The sequence below is a fragment of the Bos javanicus genome, chromosome X (assembly GCF_032452875.1).
Source record: "Bos javanicus breed banteng chromosome X, ARS-OSU_banteng_1.0, whole genome shotgun sequence".
NCBI classification, from domain to species: Eukaryota; Metazoa; Chordata; class Mammalia; order Artiodactyla; family Bovidae; genus Bos; species Bos javanicus.
The window spans coordinates 39,600,017-39,619,754 of NC_083897.1; the positions used below are offsets into that span (position 1 = coordinate 39,600,017).

The 19,738-nt window shown below is 53.2% G+C and overlaps 2 protein-coding genes across 2 annotated transcripts; one reads left to right on the forward strand and one right to left on the reverse strand.

Moving 5' to 3' along the window:
- Positions 1 to 1,156: 1,156 nt before the first annotated feature.
- Positions 1,157 to 2,579, forward strand: LOC133242558 (heat shock transcription factor, X-linked member 3-like). The gene is made up of 2 exons (XM_061408751.1): positions 1,157 to 1,537; positions 1,931 to 2,579. The coding sequence occupies exons 1-2, from the start codon at positions 1,157 to 1,159 to the stop codon at positions 2,465 to 2,467; spliced, it is 918 nt and encodes a 305-aa protein (XP_061264735.1). The 3' UTR covers positions 2,468 to 2,579.
- A 573-nt stretch (positions 2,580 to 3,152) lies between these two features.
- LOC133242559 (protein EOLA1-like) lies at positions 3,153 to 12,128 on the reverse strand. Its single transcript, XM_061408752.1, is given in 4 exon segments — positions 3,153 to 3,173; positions 3,592 to 3,863; positions 4,587 to 4,855; positions 12,079 to 12,128. Coding segments are annotated over 4 exon segments (612 nt in total).
- Between the last annotated feature and the right edge of the window lie 7,610 nt (positions 12,129 to 19,738).

Genomic DNA, 19,738 nt, shown 5'->3' on the forward strand with positions numbered 1-19,738 from the left:
CCAATCAACCCATTTATGAAGGAAACAGTAATTTTGAGGCAGCCTCCGGGGAGGCTGAATTCGAGGCTCTGGGCAGGGGACAAGAAAAGCACACACACAGGTGTTCCAAAAGTGAGCACTCTAGGGCCAGGAGAGCAGTCTTTATGGGAAGAAATGGAAACTGAAGACAGCAGCCTATGATCTGCAGTGGGATGTTGTCTGGGGCGGGCAGAGCTCGGGAGGCTGCAAAATCAGCAAAGCACATGGCTGTGCCCTCCCATGTGGCATCCTGGAGAGTCTTTGTCTCAGGTATTTGGGGAACAGTCAAGTGGAACTTGAGGCTGCTCACACTGTGCTCAAGCACAGCCCTACTCTGGGGAGAGCCCGACCTAGGGAGTGGAGGGGGCAGGACAACAGGACTCTGACTTTGGGGCCATCTGAGTAGGACAGACCCACCAGCAGCACCAGCCAGAAGACAACAAAGCCAGAAGAGGAGCAAGGCCAAGGCCAGAGGGTGGGGAGGTGGGACCACCAACACAGGCTAGGCTAACCAGCCCACTAAGGATCCCATCTTCTGGGAGGGACAGTTGCCAGGGGCCCATCTGACCCCTGGGATCTCTCACAGTGGTAACTAAGCCAGGACTCGCCAGGGCCTGGCCCTTAAGCAAAGCCAACCACAGGCCTGCCCGTTGGTAGGGAGGGTGAGGCCAGGGGCACATTTGTCAACCCATACAGGGCCTAGTCCCCTGAAACAAGGCACCTGGCAGCAGACGGGAGCCTTTGCAGGCAACCTGAAACATACTTTTCTGTACTTTCAGAAAAGAGACCAGCTGGGGATCCATCTCTGTCCCCAGACCCCTCCCCCACACTGAGCCAGGGCTGCCTCTCCACATCACCTCTGTGACATCATGAAACAGTTAAGGAAGCTGACTACTTAATTGGCTGCCTGGCCCATGACCCAGATTCTAGAATCTCCAGAGAGTATTTATGGGGCACCCTGACCCTGGCCTGAGGCCCTTCTGCCCTGAGCATTCACTGCTGGGGTAGAGAATGCTCCTGAGCTAGACTGGCTCTATGGCTAGTCAGAGCTCCCACAAGGCACACACAGTCCCGCTGGCCCCACTAACTTGTGGGGAGCCTGCAGCAGGGGACCCCCATGATTCCTCCCCAGATCTAAATGTTGATTCAGGGGAGACTTTGGAGAAGCAGGGTGACCAACTCCAAGAGCCCAGATCCAGGTCTCCATGACAATCTGCCCCCACAGGGCCCGAAGCCAGAAATTGCCAGCAAGGAAGAGAACAACACCTTCCTTGGGCTGTCCTTCCCCAGGAAGCTCTGGAGAATCGTGGAGGATGAGGCCTTCACCTCTGTGCGCTGGAACGATGAGGGAGACATGGTGGTCATTGAGGCAGATCTCTTCCAGACAGAGGTCCTCCAGCGCAGAGGTGCAGACCAGATCTTTGAGACAGACAGCATCAAGAGCTTCATCCGTGAACTGAACCTGTATGGTTTCAGTAAAATCTCCCCTTCGGATCACTCTGCAGGGAAGAAGATGATGGTAATGTAGAAAGTCCTTTTGGGGAGGCTAGACTAGATAAGCTGAGTGCTGGACGGGTTTCATTTCCCAGGGGAACGTTGTTCTCATGAGAGGGTGGTTAAGGAAAGAGGAGAACACAAGGTCTGTCTTGTTTCACCACCCACCTTAGACAGGATCCACAGGGGTGACTCCAGACCCTGAGCGGCCACTGAATGTCAGGGACCGCCAGTAACACCTCAAGTGAGGATGGCCCCAGGGGCACTCTAGGGAGCAACATGCTAGGGCCTCATAACCTTCCACAATGAAGAGATCTTGTCTCTATACATAGGCATGGCTGGGACGGTGGTGGGGAGGAGGGTGGCTAGGAAGGCCTCTTCTCCCCCTTGCTGTCTAAAGTGATTCGTTTTCTTTCAGATCTATCGCAACTCCAACTTTCAGAGAGACAAGCCTCTCCTCCTGCGGAACATCCCAAAGAGAAAGAAGCGAGCGGTGGCGACCAGACACTCTCCTCGACTCCACCACAACCAGTGCACCCAAGAGGTGGGCAAGAAAGTCCACAAGGGAACCCCACCTGCTCGCAGAACCCCCAGCCGGCGATCATTTGTGCTCTCTCACCTTTGGTCTATGGGCAGTGTAGCCAGGCGGGCTGGGGCAAACCATCTCCCCAGGGAGCAGGGTGGCCCCAGTGGAAAGGGCACATCCAGCAATACCACGTCTGCACCCCCAGCTACTTCTGGAAGGGGGAGTACAGGGCAAATGCCCAAGAGCCTCCCAGAGTACCCAGATTATGATTCAGTGATGGCTTTGTACAACACCTGTTACTCCCTCCTGACGGCAGCCCTTTCCTTCACGGCCCCAAACGAGGCCCCTGAGGCAGAGGAGGAGCAGGGAGAGTCCTCAGATCACACATGTGTACTCTGTGAGCAGGTCAAGGACAAACCCAATCCCTGACCTCTCAGGTTATTAGGGACACTCAAAAGTACTCTTGTCATAAAAAATTGATTTTTGGCTCTAATAAAGTGGAGCAAAACTACACAGGAGTAAATAAAGAATTGAATGAAAACTGCGAGTCTGTGTTCTTTGTCTGTCCATGCTATTCACACGGCGCCAGGTGAGCCAGATGAGGCTGGAAGCCATGCCTCATGCAGGCTTCTGTCTGGTCCCCGTGGTCCCTTTTTCATTGGAAGCAGCAGCATTTCACATGCTTGGCCAAGGGTCTGGCTCACTAGCCGAGTGCTGAGGCCAGCCAGGACAGGCTGGTCACTGCTCAGCAGATGGCCCAGCCGGGCTCCTGACCTTGGGGTTGTCACCTTCCCTGAGTCATGCACCCTGAAGCAGAAGGGACTTCTCCTTGGTCCCCCAACAATGCCACAAGTTTCTGCTCAGCAGCTGAGCATCTCCAGCTGTTGATCCAGGGGCCACCCCTCAAGAGGCTGACCAGAAAGCAGGGTCACCCCACCGGCCAAGGGCCTTGCAAACACATGACATCAAACCCAAAGACAAGTACAAGGTTTCCACAAAGTGAACACCAGCCCTTGTCACTCTGCCCTCACAGGTGTATTTAGGAGCCTGTCTTTGGATGTGAGGCAGCCAGGCACCGCATCCAACACACATGCTTTATGAGCCAAGGGACACATTAGAGCAGGGCAAGGGTCACCTGCAAGGACAAACCACGGCCTGTTTCTGGGCCTGTGGGCCTCTCTGCCTGCCAGAGGCCTCACTGGCTGCTCACGCTCAGCCCCGCCCCTAGCCTTCCCCCATCACCCCCGGACACTGTTTCGACATCAGGGAGTTTGAACCAGAACAGAGAGGGAAAAACACTAACCAGTTTCATAACAACACATTTCTCTCAACCACCCAGACCCAGCAGGGCCAAAACGAGTGGCGATGCCATCTTATCATAAAGGTCAAAGTCCTGGAGACTCATGCTGAGTCCTGAGCTGCACCACATGAGGGGTATCCCAGACCCCCAACCCGCACCAAGTTGGCATCACACCCCAGGGTGGGGCTGATTGAGACAGAACCAGATGGGCACGTCCAGGAAGCAGTGGTGACTGGACAGTGTCACCATGTACAGGTGTCTTGGCCACCTTCCTCTCGAGAGCCCATCCTGGACAGGCCTCCTGCCCAAAGGGGATCAGGTGCTCGGGGATGTCCACCTGGAAGATGTCCTTCCCGCCCCTCCCAGGGACGGGCTGCAGCAGCCAGTGGGGCTTGGCGAGCACAGTCAGGTACTTCTGTCGAAGGTCGGGTAGCAGGGCTTGATTCTCTAGCTCCTCTACCTCATCGGCATCTAGGTTTTCTGGGCACAGCAAAGCGTCCCCAGTTTCCAGGAGACCTGTGTGCAAAGACAGGACACAGAAGGAGAACAAGGTGATTTAAAGTCATGCCTGCTAGAGACTAAGAGGAAACCCAAGGTGAAGCGGGTCCCCTGGATGAGCATTTTCAGATGGGCTCACCTTGGCGAAGGGAATTCGGTGCAAGGCCAAGCCAGGGAGGGAGTGAAATGAAAGGCAGAGGCCTGGTGCTCCATGAACCCACCTGGCCATGGCCAGTTCTCAGTCTGACCACTGCAGGCTGTAGGGACAGAGCAAGAGGGCTCTGGCAGGAGCCAGCAGGCATCAGGTCCCCAAGGGATTTACCAGCAGAGAGGTGTTGCTGTGGGGCCTCACCCCTGGGGAATCAGGGTACTTGCTCACGCCTGGCTGCTGGCAGTGTGGGTATTGAACCCAGGCTGGGTGCTTTACTGCCTCTCACGGTCTCTGCCAGGCACACAGACATACGTGAGGACACACACACACACACACACACACACACAAAGTGCATGTGCAGACCTAGACCCACCTCTGCTCAGAGCACAAATGGAGACTGAGGCCAGGGAGGTGGTCAGGCACCTCGTGCCATTGTCTCCCAGCCAAGTTACCCTCGCTGTCCCTCTGAAGAAATCTTAGCCTCCCCACCCCCCACAAACTGGTTCAACAGAAAACAAATGGACACAACCCGGCTGAGATCCAGGGCAGCACCAGGGGCCATGCAGGCAGCATGGGGCAGGGCCTCACTTGCCCATGATCACTGAGGCTGAACTTGTCCCCATCCCGCAGCAAGGCCTGGATCTGGGCGAGGCTCATCCTCAGCCTCTGCCCCAGCAGCTCCCTCCAGGCCACATCCACCCAGTCCCAGTGTGCTATGTGGATGGCCAGGGTACAGTGCCAGTGGTCATGTAACACGGGCCGCCATTGCCTCTCCAGGGGCTTGACACCATTTAAGATGAAACCCACTTAAGGCTGTCAGGACAGACAGCTGAACTTCACCTCCCAGGGTTCCAAGGGCTTCACGTGGCTGTGGATACACAGAACCACAAAGGTCAGAGCCTGACCCAGCAGCCTCCAAACTCACAGGCCTGGGCCGGACCTCCGCTCTACATGCCCGAGCATCCTCCAAGCCTGCTGACACAGAATGTGTGTGTGTGTGGGGGGTGGTCAGAGAGGTCTGGCTTTTTCCATCTGTCTCCATGGGGTCCACTGATGGGAGGGTTGTGCCCCAGAATACCCGTCCTTCACATGCAGTCTGTGGGGAAGTCAGCAAGGAGGGCAGGACAGCAAGAGAGAGGCACATGGTGAGTTCCAAGACAGAGGGCACCAAAACCCTAGGAGCACTGAGGAGGGAGGCTTCACTGGCTTCACAGTGCAGTGGGCAGGTTTTGGTCCTCTCCAGCATAGATGGGCACTGTCCTGGGCTTAGCTTACACCACCCCCAGCCCCTACCCCACCCTTCAGCTCCTGGGCCCATCCCTGCCCATGCTCTGCAGATCTACCATCTTAGACCAGGGTTGATGAGGGCAGATCTGTGCTAACCAACCTGGCTTCTGTCCTGGGGCTGCCCTGGACCTCAGACAGCCTTGCCAGGTATCTTCCCCATGCCTTTGGGAGCCACCTTCCTTGCAGCCCTTCCCACACCACGGCCTCCACTGTTATCAGATGCCCTGGCCCCTGCCCAGAGCCTAGAGAAAGAACAAAGAGAAGGAACCTCTGGGATGGGTGTGCTCCCTGTACTTGCCAAAGTCTGGGACAGCACCATGCAGGGAAATACAGAATTCAAATAACCCGCTAGGTTACTGTCACCTCGTTTGACACCTGAGGAGGCACTGAAGGATAGAGAGATACCCCATAACTGCAAGGGACCTGACCACATGCACCTCTGTCCTCACTTCTTTCCTTATACCTGGAAGGGGGTCCCTGCTCACTGGAGGGGTTGGAGGCAGAGGAGCAGAGGCGCTGGCCTGAACCTGAGCAGGGTCTCAGCACCTGGCTGGAAGCCTCTGTTTCCATGTGGCTGTGAGGACAGGGACACGGTCCCGGAAGCACCCAGCCCAGAGCCTCCGGGGCATTTCCTTCCCCGAGCACAGCAGAGATGCAGTTCTCACAGGCCCACAAGGCCCCACATGATCTGGCTCCCACCCTGGTGGCCTGCTCTCCTCGACCCTGGATTTACCCCTGGTTGCCATGAAGGCCGTCCATCCTTGGAACATTCCATTGTGTTCCTTCCTGAGAGCCTTTGTAGGGTGTGAGGAATCACATTGTGTCCCCTCAGAGTCAGGTGCTGGAGTCTCAATCCCAAGTACCTCGGTGTGATGTTACATACAAAGAAAAAGTCTTCACAGAGCTGATGGGGGTCAAGTGAGCTCAATAGGATGGATCCTCCTCTAACAGGATGGCTGTCCCCATACAAAGGACATATTTAGAGACAGACTGGCACACAGGAGAACCGGGGTGAAGAGGAAGGTGGAGATCTTCAAGCCCAGACATGACCACCATGGCCAGCAATGCCCGGAAGTGAGGGGGAAGAGATGTGACAGACTCTCTCCACAGCCCTCATGAGAGCCAACGTCAGCCAACACCTCAACCTCGGCTGCTGGCCTCCTGAACCAACAAGGTTCATACTTTGAGCCACCAGGTGCCATCCTGATGCGACTGCCGGCAAATGAAGCCAGACGATCAGCCTTGCCCTGACATCTCTCTGCCAGGGAAATTGGGGCATGGGGGGATGTCTTCTCTAGTCCCAGGACCTTAGGTACACTCCTCCTCTTCTGCACAACTTCATGTGCATGTTTTCACCTCACACGGTGTCTGTTTACATCTCCCAGTTTCAGGGATCCAACAAGTTACTGATGCTTCCCCTGATGGAAGGGAAGGGAAAACTCATTCTGCCAATACAGCCACTCAAGATGACCACACACTCACTGAAGAAACCATGCAGGAGGAGGCCTGGGGCAAAGAACACACACCTGAGGTACTGACACACACCAGCAAATGGCCTTCTGCAAAGGCATCCCCCGTTTCCACTCCAGCAACAACAGGCAAGGGTGTTATGTCCTCACACCCTGGCTGGCCCTGAGCATCATCATTTGGTTGAAACTTTGCCCACCTGCTGAGTGACAAAGGGTCACATTTTTCACTGGGTCTGGCTTGGTTCCCAGGTAGCCTGGCTGGCCCCTGGGGCTTGGTCATTGCTATGTCTTCTACTAGGGTATGTGACTGGATCCCAGGCTTGCCAGTTTCCACCATTCAGTTTTTTAGCCAACTCATCCCCTCCTGGGTGCCTCCAAATCTCATCAGTGTGGGTGGAATCCCTGAGCAAAAACGGGCTCAAGTACTTCTACCACTTGAAGCAGAGGGTGCCTGCTTGTTGGCCAGAGGAGAAAACACACTTCTGCCTGCTTGACTGGGCATCTTCACTTGCACGAGGACCAGAGGAACAGGAAGAAAATTATCAGTGACAATACACCAGTCTTGGACAAGCCACCACGGTCTTCTCCTCAGCAGAGGCCTCAGACCACAAGGACACAGTAGGGCCCAACTGATGAGAAACACATGTGCATGTTCCCTTAGGGTTGGTTCTGCTCATCACAGCAGCTGGCCTGTCCTTACGTGGCTGGGTAGGGACCCCACAATGCCTTAGTCAGCAGCACAGAAACCCATCCCGCAGGAGTGATGGTGATTTATAGTCCAGGAGACCCCCGCAAGGAACCAGAGAAAATGACTCCTCTCCTCACACTGCCACTCTGGAAGGATCCTGGGGTCACCATATTCAGTCGGCCGCCCTCCATGGACTTGTGGTTGGGTCCCACCAGGAGGGGAACCATGAACAAGCAGCTGAGCCCTGCAGGGTCAGGCCTGGGTGGGGGCTGCTCATAGGGGGAAGGTGGGGCTCGCTTGGGGTCACAGTCTGGGGGTGGAGTACGAGGCTGGAAGGAGGTCAAGGATGCCTTCACACGTGTCCCAGGGCATCACCAGGACACACACATGGAAAGAAAGCAGGTGGGGACTGTGGCCATGGAGGGGACCTGAATGTGCTGCTCGGCCGCATGGCAGGTGCTCCTGGTCCCAGAGCCTGGAAAGCCCTGTCTGGAGGTAACCTCCATGCATGAAGCAGGTCCCCCTTTCTACAAACAGAGTGAGTCACGGGCACTTTGGGATGGCTGGACTGTGGCCGCCAGGCAGGACAGTGGTGCACCACCAGGACCGAGACTGCTGAGAGTGCTGGCTGGCCTCAGTTGCATGGCACCCACAAACACTGACACCTGTCATTTCTGGTGTGTACGGCTGCCTGTACACATGCAGGCACACATTTACATAGACACGCCCATACGCAGACACGCACATATGAACAAAGGTGCATTCCTTCACTGGCCCTGTCTGCTAGGAGATGAAACAGAATCCACCACACTCTGAGGCACCTGGAAGGTCAGGCCGGGAGGAACCTGCAGATCAGCGGCCTGGAGAAGGACCCAGAGGAGGACCAGGAAGTGAGCGGCTGGGAAGAAGAGAGGGGTGGAGGCAGGAGGAACAGGGCAAGGAGTCAGAGGCTGAAGTGTGGGAAAGACCTGGGTGAGAAGGAGCTTCTGGAGAAGGAGGCAGGGTGGGGTGAGGCTGGGCCTGGGTGGAGCCATCACAGGCGGGGTGAGGCTGACAGGATTGAAGTCCAGGGAACCCATGGAGAGTGGGTCTGTCCAGCTTCATGGCGGAGGCCAGACTGTGCCCTTTTGAGTCCTTGCCATAGGCGTCCAGTCCGTGAGACTCAGCCAGAGTCAAAGTGACTGCGACCCAGGGTCTTCAGCAACTGCATCTGAGCTTCAGAGTGGACCCCAAGGGCCAGGGAAGCAGGTAGAGGGGCAGCCTCTGGGCAGAGTTTCCCATCTCTGGGCTGAAAGCCCAGGCTGGCTCCCCTCCAAGCCAACCTGGGACTGGTGGCCAATGCTGAGCAACAGTCTATTTTTTTGGAAAAGGCAGAATAAAATCCTCACTGTGTTTCCTGCTGCCCCTGGGACCTGAGATGTCTCAGAGAAAGGCAGCTTCACCTTCAAAACTGTTTCCTGTCCTCTTCCTCTCGTCTGGGTGCTCAGCCCACCCAGGGCAGCCACCTGACTCTGCTCCTGACCGCCACCCTCCCTGCTGTGTCCCTGCCTCCCAAGTGACTGATCACAGTAAATACTCTTTTTCCTGTCCCCACTGCTACTAGCTGAGCTCAGGCCTCATGGCCTGGGGCTGGTGCTGTCAGCCTACAGCCCCCTATCAGTCTGGACCCCTCTTGTCTCTCCTCCTCCAGACAGCATTGCACACACCACTGATTCTGTGTAACACCACAAGCACATCTGTCCTCAACCCTGGAAGGAAAGCACAGTGGAGCCCTCTCCTATTTAAGCCCCAACCCATCTGTGGTACCTTGGGGGCTTCCAGTAGTCCCAGGTCTCCTTCCTTGTCACCCAGCACTCTGTTAGCTGTGCTGGCCCTGGGCTCTGTGCAGAGCTCATCTGGGCCCCCACACTTTCTCATGCAGTTCTGCCCCTGGACCATTGGCCAATCTTGTCCTGCCCCTGGACCTCTGGCTCCTCTTGTCCTGACCACCTACTGTCTTCCCTCCAGGCACGACTGTAACACCCCTTTCTACATTTGCCCAAGTATCAGGCACTCTCATCTGGGAGTTCTGGGGCATCTTGCATCTTCCTGCAGCCCGCCTTTGTCCCCTACTTTCTCCCAGACTGTGGCAGTTGTGCACGAGTCTGGACCCCCACAGGGTCGCTGAGACCCAGGAAGGCAAGGCCAGGATCTCCTTGGTTCCTGTTAGCTGGGTACCCACACAACTGCTGCTGTGGGAATGTTGAGTCAGCAGGCAGCCTGCTCTCTCCTTGCAGAAGCCTCCTGACCACAAGTTGAAGGGCAGGGGCTGCCTCCTGAATTTGAGGCCTCAGCACTGTGGGGACCCAAGCAATCAACACAAACTCCCTCATGCTGGCGCCCCACTCCTCGCCCCAAGACTGGTTACCAGCTGCCTCCAGACACCCCAGACACATATGAAACCAGTAGTGGTTTCAGATCATGAGGGAGGGTCCTGTGAATAGTGGATGGGCTGCTGCTGTTCTTCCCACATCCTGGTTTTGAACTATACCTCGCCCAGCGAACTGGACACCTATGAAGTGTGGCTGCTGATGGGGGCAGCTGTGAGGCCCTGCTCCATGGCATTGCTCTGCACCTGTCCCTTCCCTGCTGCTGGCCCCAGCTCTCCTCACGTGCCCAGATGTGAGGACTGAGCCATGTGGATTGCTGCCTCCGAACCCCACCTGGATCTCTGAGGCTTGATGAGGGTTCCATTTTGTCCCTGCTGTATGTTTGTGGGCAGCACTGACCTGGGACAGGCTCAACCCAGATTCTCGGTTTCCCTTGTGTCCTCCTTGGCCGATGTGTTTTCCTCTCTGAAATGCCTGTTACCCATCTCTCCGCTGAGCTCTGTGTCCTATCTGTACTGAGTTGTGGGCACTTCTTTCAGGGTGTGGGTGCTCATCCCGCCCTGGTGTTTGTATTGCAGATTCGTCCTCTTCTGTTTGCAGGCTAGCAATGGACTCAGTATTTACCTAGTGTCTCGGAGCCATAGGTGCCCCACAGGTCAGCCTGTGTCTGTCAGGTCCTCCCACCGGGGGCCACCATCCACCCCCAGGCTTGGCACCTGGAGTGAGCAGTCCCTGAGGAGACGCTGCCTTGGCATCCAGCACTCTGCCCGTGAGAGAGGGCTCCTTCACATCTGTTTCAGTCCCTTGGTACCTGCCTAGCTTTGGTTCTGGGCCTTAGACTCCCACATGCAGGACAAGCCCAGGGGCAGCCATGTAGCTTCAGGAGGTCAGCCAGACCTACTTCCCCTCTGTCCCCAGGGCAGCTCCTGTTGACTGCACCTCTCTCCATATGGCCCAGATGGAGGGGCCAGCCTGAGAACTGGATGCATTTCTGATTTAATCTCAGTTCTGATGCAGTTATTTGAGAAGATGTGGCACACATGGGACCTGTGGACATGGATGGCCACTCTGCTGCTGCTCCTCAGGGTGCTGACTGCCCAGGGGATGGGGCACCACCCAGGGGGGCTGGGGGATCTTCTGTGACCCTCTGACGCTGCCCTGCTTGCATTCACATCACAGGCTTTTATATCACGTCTGACCAGGGGATGGGAGATGCTGGTTTCCACATGTCCATCACTCCCAAGCTCTGGGGTCTATGGGGGCTTCACTGTCCTCCATCTGGGCAGGTTGGCCATGACCTGGGTGCCACAACCCTCAGCACTGGAGGGGGCTTCTGGACACCAGGCTGCGGCCCACAGAATGGATCCAGCTGTTTAGTTTGTGAGAACGAGAAGCAGGGAGGGTGGACTGAAGTGTGCGTTGCCATCCCATACTCATGGTGAGAGGACTTCAGTGAGTAGACTCTCCTGCTCTGGGTGGGAGCCCCATCCAGCTACCTTTTGAATGCTGTGTGCCCACCATGGCGACTTGGCCAAGCACAGAGAGGGTGTGAGGAGTCAATAGCAGAGGATGCCCATAAAGTGTCACCATAAGTGAGAAGGTTATCCAGTTCGTGAGTGGGGCGTGTATCCCCCCTCTTTTTCTATGCGTTTCTCTTTTAATCGATGGAGTTCACACAGGGTTTCCATTCGGCCTTACCATCTTTTCCTCACATCACATGTTCCCCCAGGTTCTGAAGGACTCCTCGACAGATGTCTCACTAAGCCCTGCACCTGGCTGTGGGGGATACTGCATTCCAGGTCCCCCAGCTCAAGACCAACTGACAAATCCTCAGGACTGGGCCCATGTCCCTTGCCCCTTGACCCCCTTGTGCCCAGAAACCCCAGCCCAAGGGGTGGTCCAGAAGGGGTCGCAGAGTCAGAGTTAACAATGTCTCTCATGTTGTGTCACATTGACTGTGTGTCTGGCAACCTCCACCCATCTGGTGGTCCCACCTCACTGTGTGGGTTCACCATCTCAGAGCCTGAGGTCCCTTTGGGAGGGGATGGGGTCATTCCCGTGTCTGTTTGCTGTGGTATGGCAGCATCCTTCTCCCGGGGTCCTGCCCCATTCCTGTTCCTCAGTTCCAGACCTGAGAACTAGCTCAGTGGCTGAACCTGGGCGAGGGATCTTGACCTGTTTACTGGGATGGCTGCCCTAGGCCTCAGTGTCATTTAGACTATACCTTGGTTGGTTACCCACCTATCTAGCTTCCAGGAGGCCGTGTTGTGTTGACTACTTGCCCTGCTCTGTGGGTCCGGCCTCCTGGGAGGCGGCAGCCTTCGTCATGGTCCCTGGCTCCTGGCAGCTCAGTGCAACCCCATGACCTCTGCTGCAGCCCCTGGGCAGCAGGTATGGGGGAAGGGGGTGTTGTCCATCTCCTCCATCACCCAGCCCGGAATGCCCAGCCTGTGTTGCACAGTGATTTTGCTCTGCTTGGTGGCTGGGCAGTAGATGATCAGCTCTTCCCGTGCTTCCTTGGTTTTTGTGCTGGTAGTGCCGTGGGTCCTGCTGCAGATCAGGGCAGCCAGCTCCCCTGATTTCTGGGACAGAGGGGCACCTATGGTGGAGGACTCTGGTCCAGTTTGCTCCCTGGTGGGGGAACCAGCTCTTTATGGGGTGGGGAGGTGGACTGCTCCTGCAGGCTCAGAAGTTCAGAGATGTCTGGGATGTCCCGGTCTTCTAGGGCCTGCCTCCCAGTCTCCCTGGCCTTCATGTCAGGGATGCATGTTTTCCCAAGAGGACATCCAATGCCAGTGGGTCAGGCCTGCCTTGGTGGAACATTCAGTGTCTTTGAGATTCAGCCACTCCTATTGAATCTTGGGCTGATGTTTGTCCACTGCCTGAAGCTTTGTCAGCTTCCAGGGAGACCCTGGCCACCATCCCACCTTGGTTCTCACTGTTCTTCATCCTGGGCTGGTCATCCGCCTGAAGACAGCAAAGATAAGAAGTCACTACCCTCTATTCACCCCACATTCCACATGCCTGGATCTTACTTGCTGGGGAATTCCTCTCCCCTTGCCAGCCCAGAAAAGTTCTAGCAGCTGGACTGTGGTCTTGAGCCCAGGTCTGAGTGCACATAGACTACCCCCAGGATGGGTCCTCATAACCAGTGGGACAGGGATGTCAACCAAGTACCGGGCCCATCTTGCCACTTCTACTTGGACCACTCCAGGGCCAGCCTTCTTGGTATGGGTCCTTTGTGAGGCTGTTCACACGGGTGGGGAGGGTGGGGAGTTGGTGCTGGAGGCTGGCTGGGGACTCACCACCAAGGGGACAGGGAGCAGGCATGGTTGAACAGGGCATCCCTTCACCTGTGATGTTGACCTGACAGTTCCTGCCAGCCCATCGGGAGGTGCATAGCACAGACAGGCATTGGAGGTGTCCACAGTGGGCCCTGGTGTTCAGGACCTCACAGTGCCTGAGGCCTCGTGATTGCTATTGACCGAGCAGGAAAACAGAAACCAGGATTTGGTGCCCAAGCAGTGGCTGTGTGTACACACAGGACACCAACTGCTTTTGCCCAGGTGGCACCACACTCTGCCCTGCATGCAGCCTGGTGGGAGGGGCTCTTGGCATCTTTTGCATCAGACAACTGCTGGGTTGGGCAAGAGAACTGCTTCCAGTGTGCTGGTCACAAGCCATCTGCTAGCCATGGTGTAAGCACAATCTGATGGGAGAGGGCAGGTCTGGGTGCCAAGAAAAAGTGCATTCAAGTCCAAGGACACCTGTCCTGTAAGAGGCTCCTCCACCGTGCAGGCCCTCAGGTATTCCCTCACACCTGCATCACTCAGGGCTCGGGGTGGAGAGGTTGGAGCACATCTTCCAGGCAGACCTGTAAAGTGCAGAGCTTGATACGAGGCAGAGGTTGGGGAGCATGAAATGTGGGGGACCAAACACTGACTCACATCAAGGGACCATGGAGGGCTTTTTAGACGGGAGGGCCATCTTGGCTGGGTCTTGTAGTGAAGAGGGTCTCCTTCGCTGGGAAATGGAGGAAGGCCCGCCAAGAGTTAGACCCATGGAGGGAACTGAGCCCAGGTGTGTAGCTGGAGCAGGCGAGCTTGTGGAGGGCCTGCAGCCTGACACCATCTGTATAGGTCCTCTGAGGGATTTTTAGCAAAGGATTTCTAGAGACTTTGATGTGCTGTGAAGTTTCATCCATTGCCTGCAGAGGCAAGTCTGCGAGCAGGTATGTGCAGCAGCCAGGAAGGCTGGGGAGGCTATGGTCCTCCACAGAGGTGGTGTGCAAGAAAGAAGACACTCTGTTCTGCCATCTCAAACCTGGATTGGTCCCCAGCACCACCACTTCTGGAGTGTGAGTCTCAGCAAATCACTCCCTCTCAGAGTCTCCATTTGTTTATCTGAAGGATGAGCACAGTGTGAAATGTGCCCATTACTAGTAATACTATTTATTTGTGTATCTGATGGGAGTGAGCCAGTCACTGGATGATTCACACAAAAGCAGTCTGTAAACCAGAAAGCACCTACTATGAATACTGGTTGAAGAGGCATCTCTTTTGCCAAGAAAGCTTTCCCCAGAATGAGTGGGAATGCAGGCATGTACCTTGAAGTCTGCAGCTGGGAGACAGGGAGACAGCAAGGATCCTCAGATTAGGAAAGGAGGAAGAGATGGACACCATTGGCCCCCAGTGTCAAAGGTTCTATAGGATGTGGCCTGGTTTGGGGCTTGAGAGCCACTGGTGGATTTTGAGCAAAGATGTATATAGTGGCCCCTGGAGACAGGCATTGTGAGCTGAGTCAAACTGCAAGGATTTGTGAACTGGGGGGAACCAGTGCTAGGACCACAAGTTCCTAGCAGGACTAGGAATCTATGAAGCTGTGAGCCTCTTCCCTGAACTGTGCAGGAGTCAACATCTGCCTGCTGCCTCAGGTCCATAATCTGCTGTCCACCATTCTATCACCCAGAACACTTCAGCAGCCAAGTGTTTTCACCAGATTGACCTAAACACTTTTGGTAGTAAAACAAAAAATGGATGATACCAAGAAGCTATTTATAGTATCCCGAATTTTCTCTATGTAGCCCACTTGGTATTAACAGTCATATGGTTCACTGCAGTCGTGTCAGTGTGTTTGCATGTGCCTGCCTGGGTGTTGATCTCTGTGTCACTATTAATGATTTCTAAATCCCTAAACTCTTGTGGCCCCCAAAGGTTTTGGACAAAGCATTAGGCACAAGTGATCTTAGCCCCAATAAGAGCCAACACTTTCAGAGACTGACGGAGGCCCAGGGGTACTGGTTCTGTTACCTTCCTCCAACCTTTGGCCTAGAGGGATACCCTTCCTGGGACAGGCAGGACCGAGGGCCAGCCCCAGGTCAACCTGGATGAGTATACACCACACCATCTGCCAAACAGCCTCAGGATGTGGAATCTTTTGGTACCAACCATGGTCTTCTGTGGTATAAATGGGTGGAACATAGAGCTAAAAGAAGAAGGACACTTGGCAAACTCGTGTATTCACTAGTTTGTAATTCTGGACACCTGTCCACAATCTTGTTTCAGGACAAGAGCTGAAGGAGCCCTGTGTGGTCTCCCAGTACAGCCCAAAAAACCTGGGTCCACCCACACAATTCTGGGGTGTTAATGTGATTCAGAAATCTCTGGTTTTGAGACATAGGCAATGACACCAGAAGCTCAGCAGCATTAGGCTCACCTTGTTGACTTGCTTTCATACCACACTTCTCAAGTGCCAATAGGCAATGCAAGTAGAGGAGATGAGGAGAAAGGTCATTGTGCTGCTGCTGGTGCTGCTTGCCTTGCTGGGCGCCCCCTCTGTCTCAGAGAAGCCTGTGTGTTAGCTTTGGACAGGATGGAAAGCTGCCTTTAGGAAGTGGCACCCAGGCCTCACTTACTCCATGCTTGGTAGCTAATATTCTTAGGATTAATCTTGACCCTAAATTGCAAAGGCCATGTTTTCCCTGCGCAAAATTGTGGTTTCCAATCAGCCCAATATCTGGAGGCTGTCTCTTGTTTGCCCACCCCAGCTTCTGTGCCCTAGTGTCCCTCCAGGTACCCTGGTTACCCATGAAGGTGTATGACCATCAGCCTCACAGCGCAGGGCTGAGCAGCCCAGATCAGTGTCCTTGCCTGGGTTTGTCCTTGGCCTTGTGGTGTCATGGCTCATTGGCCAGGGTTTAAGATCTTGAGCCAGTGATGACCCTTTTCCAGCCTCAGGTTTCACATCTGTATGCTGGGTGTAGTAACAGTGCAAAGTCACTAGGTCAGCAAGGAGGGTTCCATGAGTTGAAAGGTTGGGATAAACTTGGTGCACAAAGATGATATTGGGAAGGGAACCAGGAAAATTATGCCGTGGTCTTTCATCTGCTTTTGGGACCTACCATTGGTTGACAAGGGCAGAAAAAAGTGCTCCAAGTCACCTTGTTGCCAGCCTGCTATTGTGTCCCTCTGGGGTTCTGGGGACTATCTTTAAGCAGCTTGCTGTTGGCATAGCAACATTGCTGGGAGAAATATCAATTACCTCAGATATGGAGATGACATCACCCTTATGACAGAAAGCAAAGAGGAACTGAAGCGTCTCTTGATGAAAGTTAAAGAGGAGAGTGAAATAGCTAGCTTAAAACTCAACATTCAAAAAAATAAGATCATGGCGTCCGGTCCCATCACTTCATGGCAAACAGATGGGGAAACAATGGAAACAGTGATAGATTTTATTTTCTTGGACTCCAAAATCACTGCAGATTGTGACTGCATTCATGAAATTAAAAGACACTTGCTGCTCGGAAGAAAAGCTATGATAAACGTAAACAGTATAGAAAAGGTCTGTGTAGTCAAAGTTACGGTTTTGCCAGTAGTCATGTATGGATATGAGAACTGGATCATAAAGAAGGCTGAAGGCTGAAGAATTGATGCTTTTCAACTATGGTGTTGGAGTAGACTGTTCAGAGTCCCTTGGACTGCAAGGAGATAAAACCAGTCAATACTAATGGAAGTCAGTCCTGAATATTCATTGGAGGGACTGATACTGAAGCTCAAGCTCCAATACTTTGGCACCTGATGCAAAGATCTGACTCATTGGAAAAACCCTGATGATGGGAAAGATTGAAGGCAGGAGGAGAAGGGGGTGACAGAGGATGAGATGCTTGGATGGCATTACTGACTCAATAGACATGAGTTTGAGCAAGCCCTGGGAGTTGGTGATGGACAGGGAAGCCTGGCATTCTGCAGTCCATGGGGTCACAAAGAGTTGGACATGACTGAGCAACTGAACTGAACTGATGGGTCCAGATGCTATGCTAAGAAAATTACACATACTGAGTGGTTGCTATAGATTTGAGTATACTGTTATGCCCACTTAACAGATGAGGAAGCTAAGGTAGCATGTAGTAAAGTCGTAGTGACAAGATTTAAGCACAGAACCTGTTGACCTTTTTAGTCCTCTGACTCAGCATGAGACTGAGCCAAGTGACAGAGTCCCTGTTGCTCCAGGGCCCTGGCAGGCAACTTGAAGAAGTGAGGTCAATGGGTACAAACCACAGGAAGCGAGGGGCTGGAACACATGCAGAGAGCACGATCTAGCCCAGAAGGAGCTGCCACTCACAATAGGAGGGTGTGTGGGCCAGGTGCCAGGACTTTTGATTTATCTAGAATGGCCAAAAAAGCTGAAGTTCAGTAAGAGATCTCCCGCTTTTTGCATGTTGGATCCTCATTTTATAAAGGCACTCTCCACGCCAGCCGCCTATACCTGCCACTCATGCAGAGCCTACAAGTAGCCCTCTCCTTCCTCCACTGCACTGGATCTGCACAGTGTGCCCCTTGCCAGGGATTTGCTCTCAGACTTTGATCTTCTGTCTGAAAGTGCTCCCGCCTGGCTTAAATGGTCTGCTCATCTTCATGAATGCATGCTGTTGAAGAATGGAGGGAGACTCGGGGAACCCGACTGCTTCCATGTCTCCTCCTGCAGTTTACTCAGCTCAGTATGAACTGCACCTCCAAGCTTTCCCACATCCTCTCTGTTGGGATCAGTGTCCTCTTGGCCAAAGTTCTCCTGAGGCGTTGCACTGCATCTGGATGTATCCTTTCTTCCTTTTACCTGGTCCATTTCTCCTCTCTCCCAGTTACAGAGTCAGCCTCTGGGGACAAGTCCAAAGTCTTACTAATTATCTCACTCTTCTGATCTTTCCCCAAGTCTGATCTCAGTGCTTAATAGGTTTACCTTTAAAATATTTGCTGAATTAAATATAAAAATTGCAGTAAATGTGAGGCTTGTCTTCATATTCTTATTAATGACAAGGCAGGTTCAGTTCCTTTAATAAAGAACTAAAAATAGAGTTACTTTGCATCTTGAATCCTGTTTTCTCATCTATTAAATATTATCAAACCTATAAGAATCACTTAATAGGTGTAAATTCCATAACACAGTGCCTGATGCATAGAAGGCACTCAGGAGAGGTCAATTCATCTTGTTGTTACAGCTTTCATGATTTAATGCAATTGTTGTTTAGACTCTGTTTGATCCCATGAACTGTAGCACTCCAGGCTTCCCTGTCCTTCACCATCTACCAGAGCTTGTTCAATCTCATGTCCATTAGTCGATGATGCCTTCCAAGCATCTCATCCTCTGTCGCCCCTTTCTCCTCTTACCCTCAGTCTTTTGCAGCATCCGGTTATTTTCCAATGTGTCAAATCTTGGCATCAGGTGGCCGGAGTATTGGAACTTCAGCTTCAGCATCAGTCCTTTTTATGAATATTCAGGGTCAATTTCCTTTAGGGTTGAGTGGATTGATGTACTTGCAGTTCGAGGATCACTCAAGAGTCTTCTCCAACATCACAGTTCAAAAGCATCAATTCTTTGGCACCCAGCCTTTTTCTGGTCCAACTGTCACATGCATACATGACTACTGGAAAAAGCATAGCTTTGACTAGACAGACCTATGTCAGTAAAGTAATGTCATTGCTTTTTACTATGCTGTCTAGTTTGGTCATAACTTTTCTTCCAAGGAAGAAGTGTCTTTTAGTTTCATGGCTGCAGTCACCATCTGCAGTGATTTTGGAGTCCAAGAAAATAAAATCTGTCACTGTTTTCATGCTTCCCCCATCTATTTCCCATGAAGTGATGGGACCAGATGCCATGATCTTAGTTTTTTGAACGTTGAGTTTTAAGCCAACTTTTTCACTCTCCTCTTTCACTTTTATCAAGAGGCTCTTTAGTTGCTCTTCACTTTCTACCATAAGAGTGGTGTCATATCTGAGGTTATTGGTATTTCTCCCAGAAATCTTGATTTCAGCTCAGGCTTCATCAAGCCTGGCATTTCACATGATGTACTATGCATATAAGATAACCAGGGTGATAAAATACAGGCTTGATATACTCCTTTCCCAAATTTGAAACCAGTCTGTTCCATGTTGAGTTCTAACTGTTGCTTGTCTCTCAGAATATGTGTCTCTCAGTGTGTTTCTGTCTCTCTCTCAGTGTGTGTGTCTCGTTCAGTGTGAGTGTTTCTGGTTCTTAGCATGTGTGTGTGTGTGTGTGTGTGTGTGTCTCCCTCTCTGTGTATGTCTATCAGTGTGTCTGTGTCTCCCTGTGACTGTCTCTCTCTTGTGTGTGTCTCTCAGTCTGCTTGTGTCTCTCTTGCAATGTGTGTGACTCTCAGTGTGTGTGTATATCATCTCTCTCTGTATGTATATGCCTCTAAGTGTGTGTGTGTGTCTCTGTGCCTGTGTCTCACAATGTCTGTGTCCCTTTCTCACTGTGTATGTCTCTCTCAGTGTGTGTGTCTCTCAGCGTGTGTGTGTTTGTATCTCTCTCAGTGTGCGTGGATAACTCTCAGTGTGTGTGTGTCTGTCTTTCAGGGTGTGTGTCTCTGTGTGTGTGTGTGTCTCTGTGTGACTCCCACAGTATCTCTGTTCGTGTGTCTC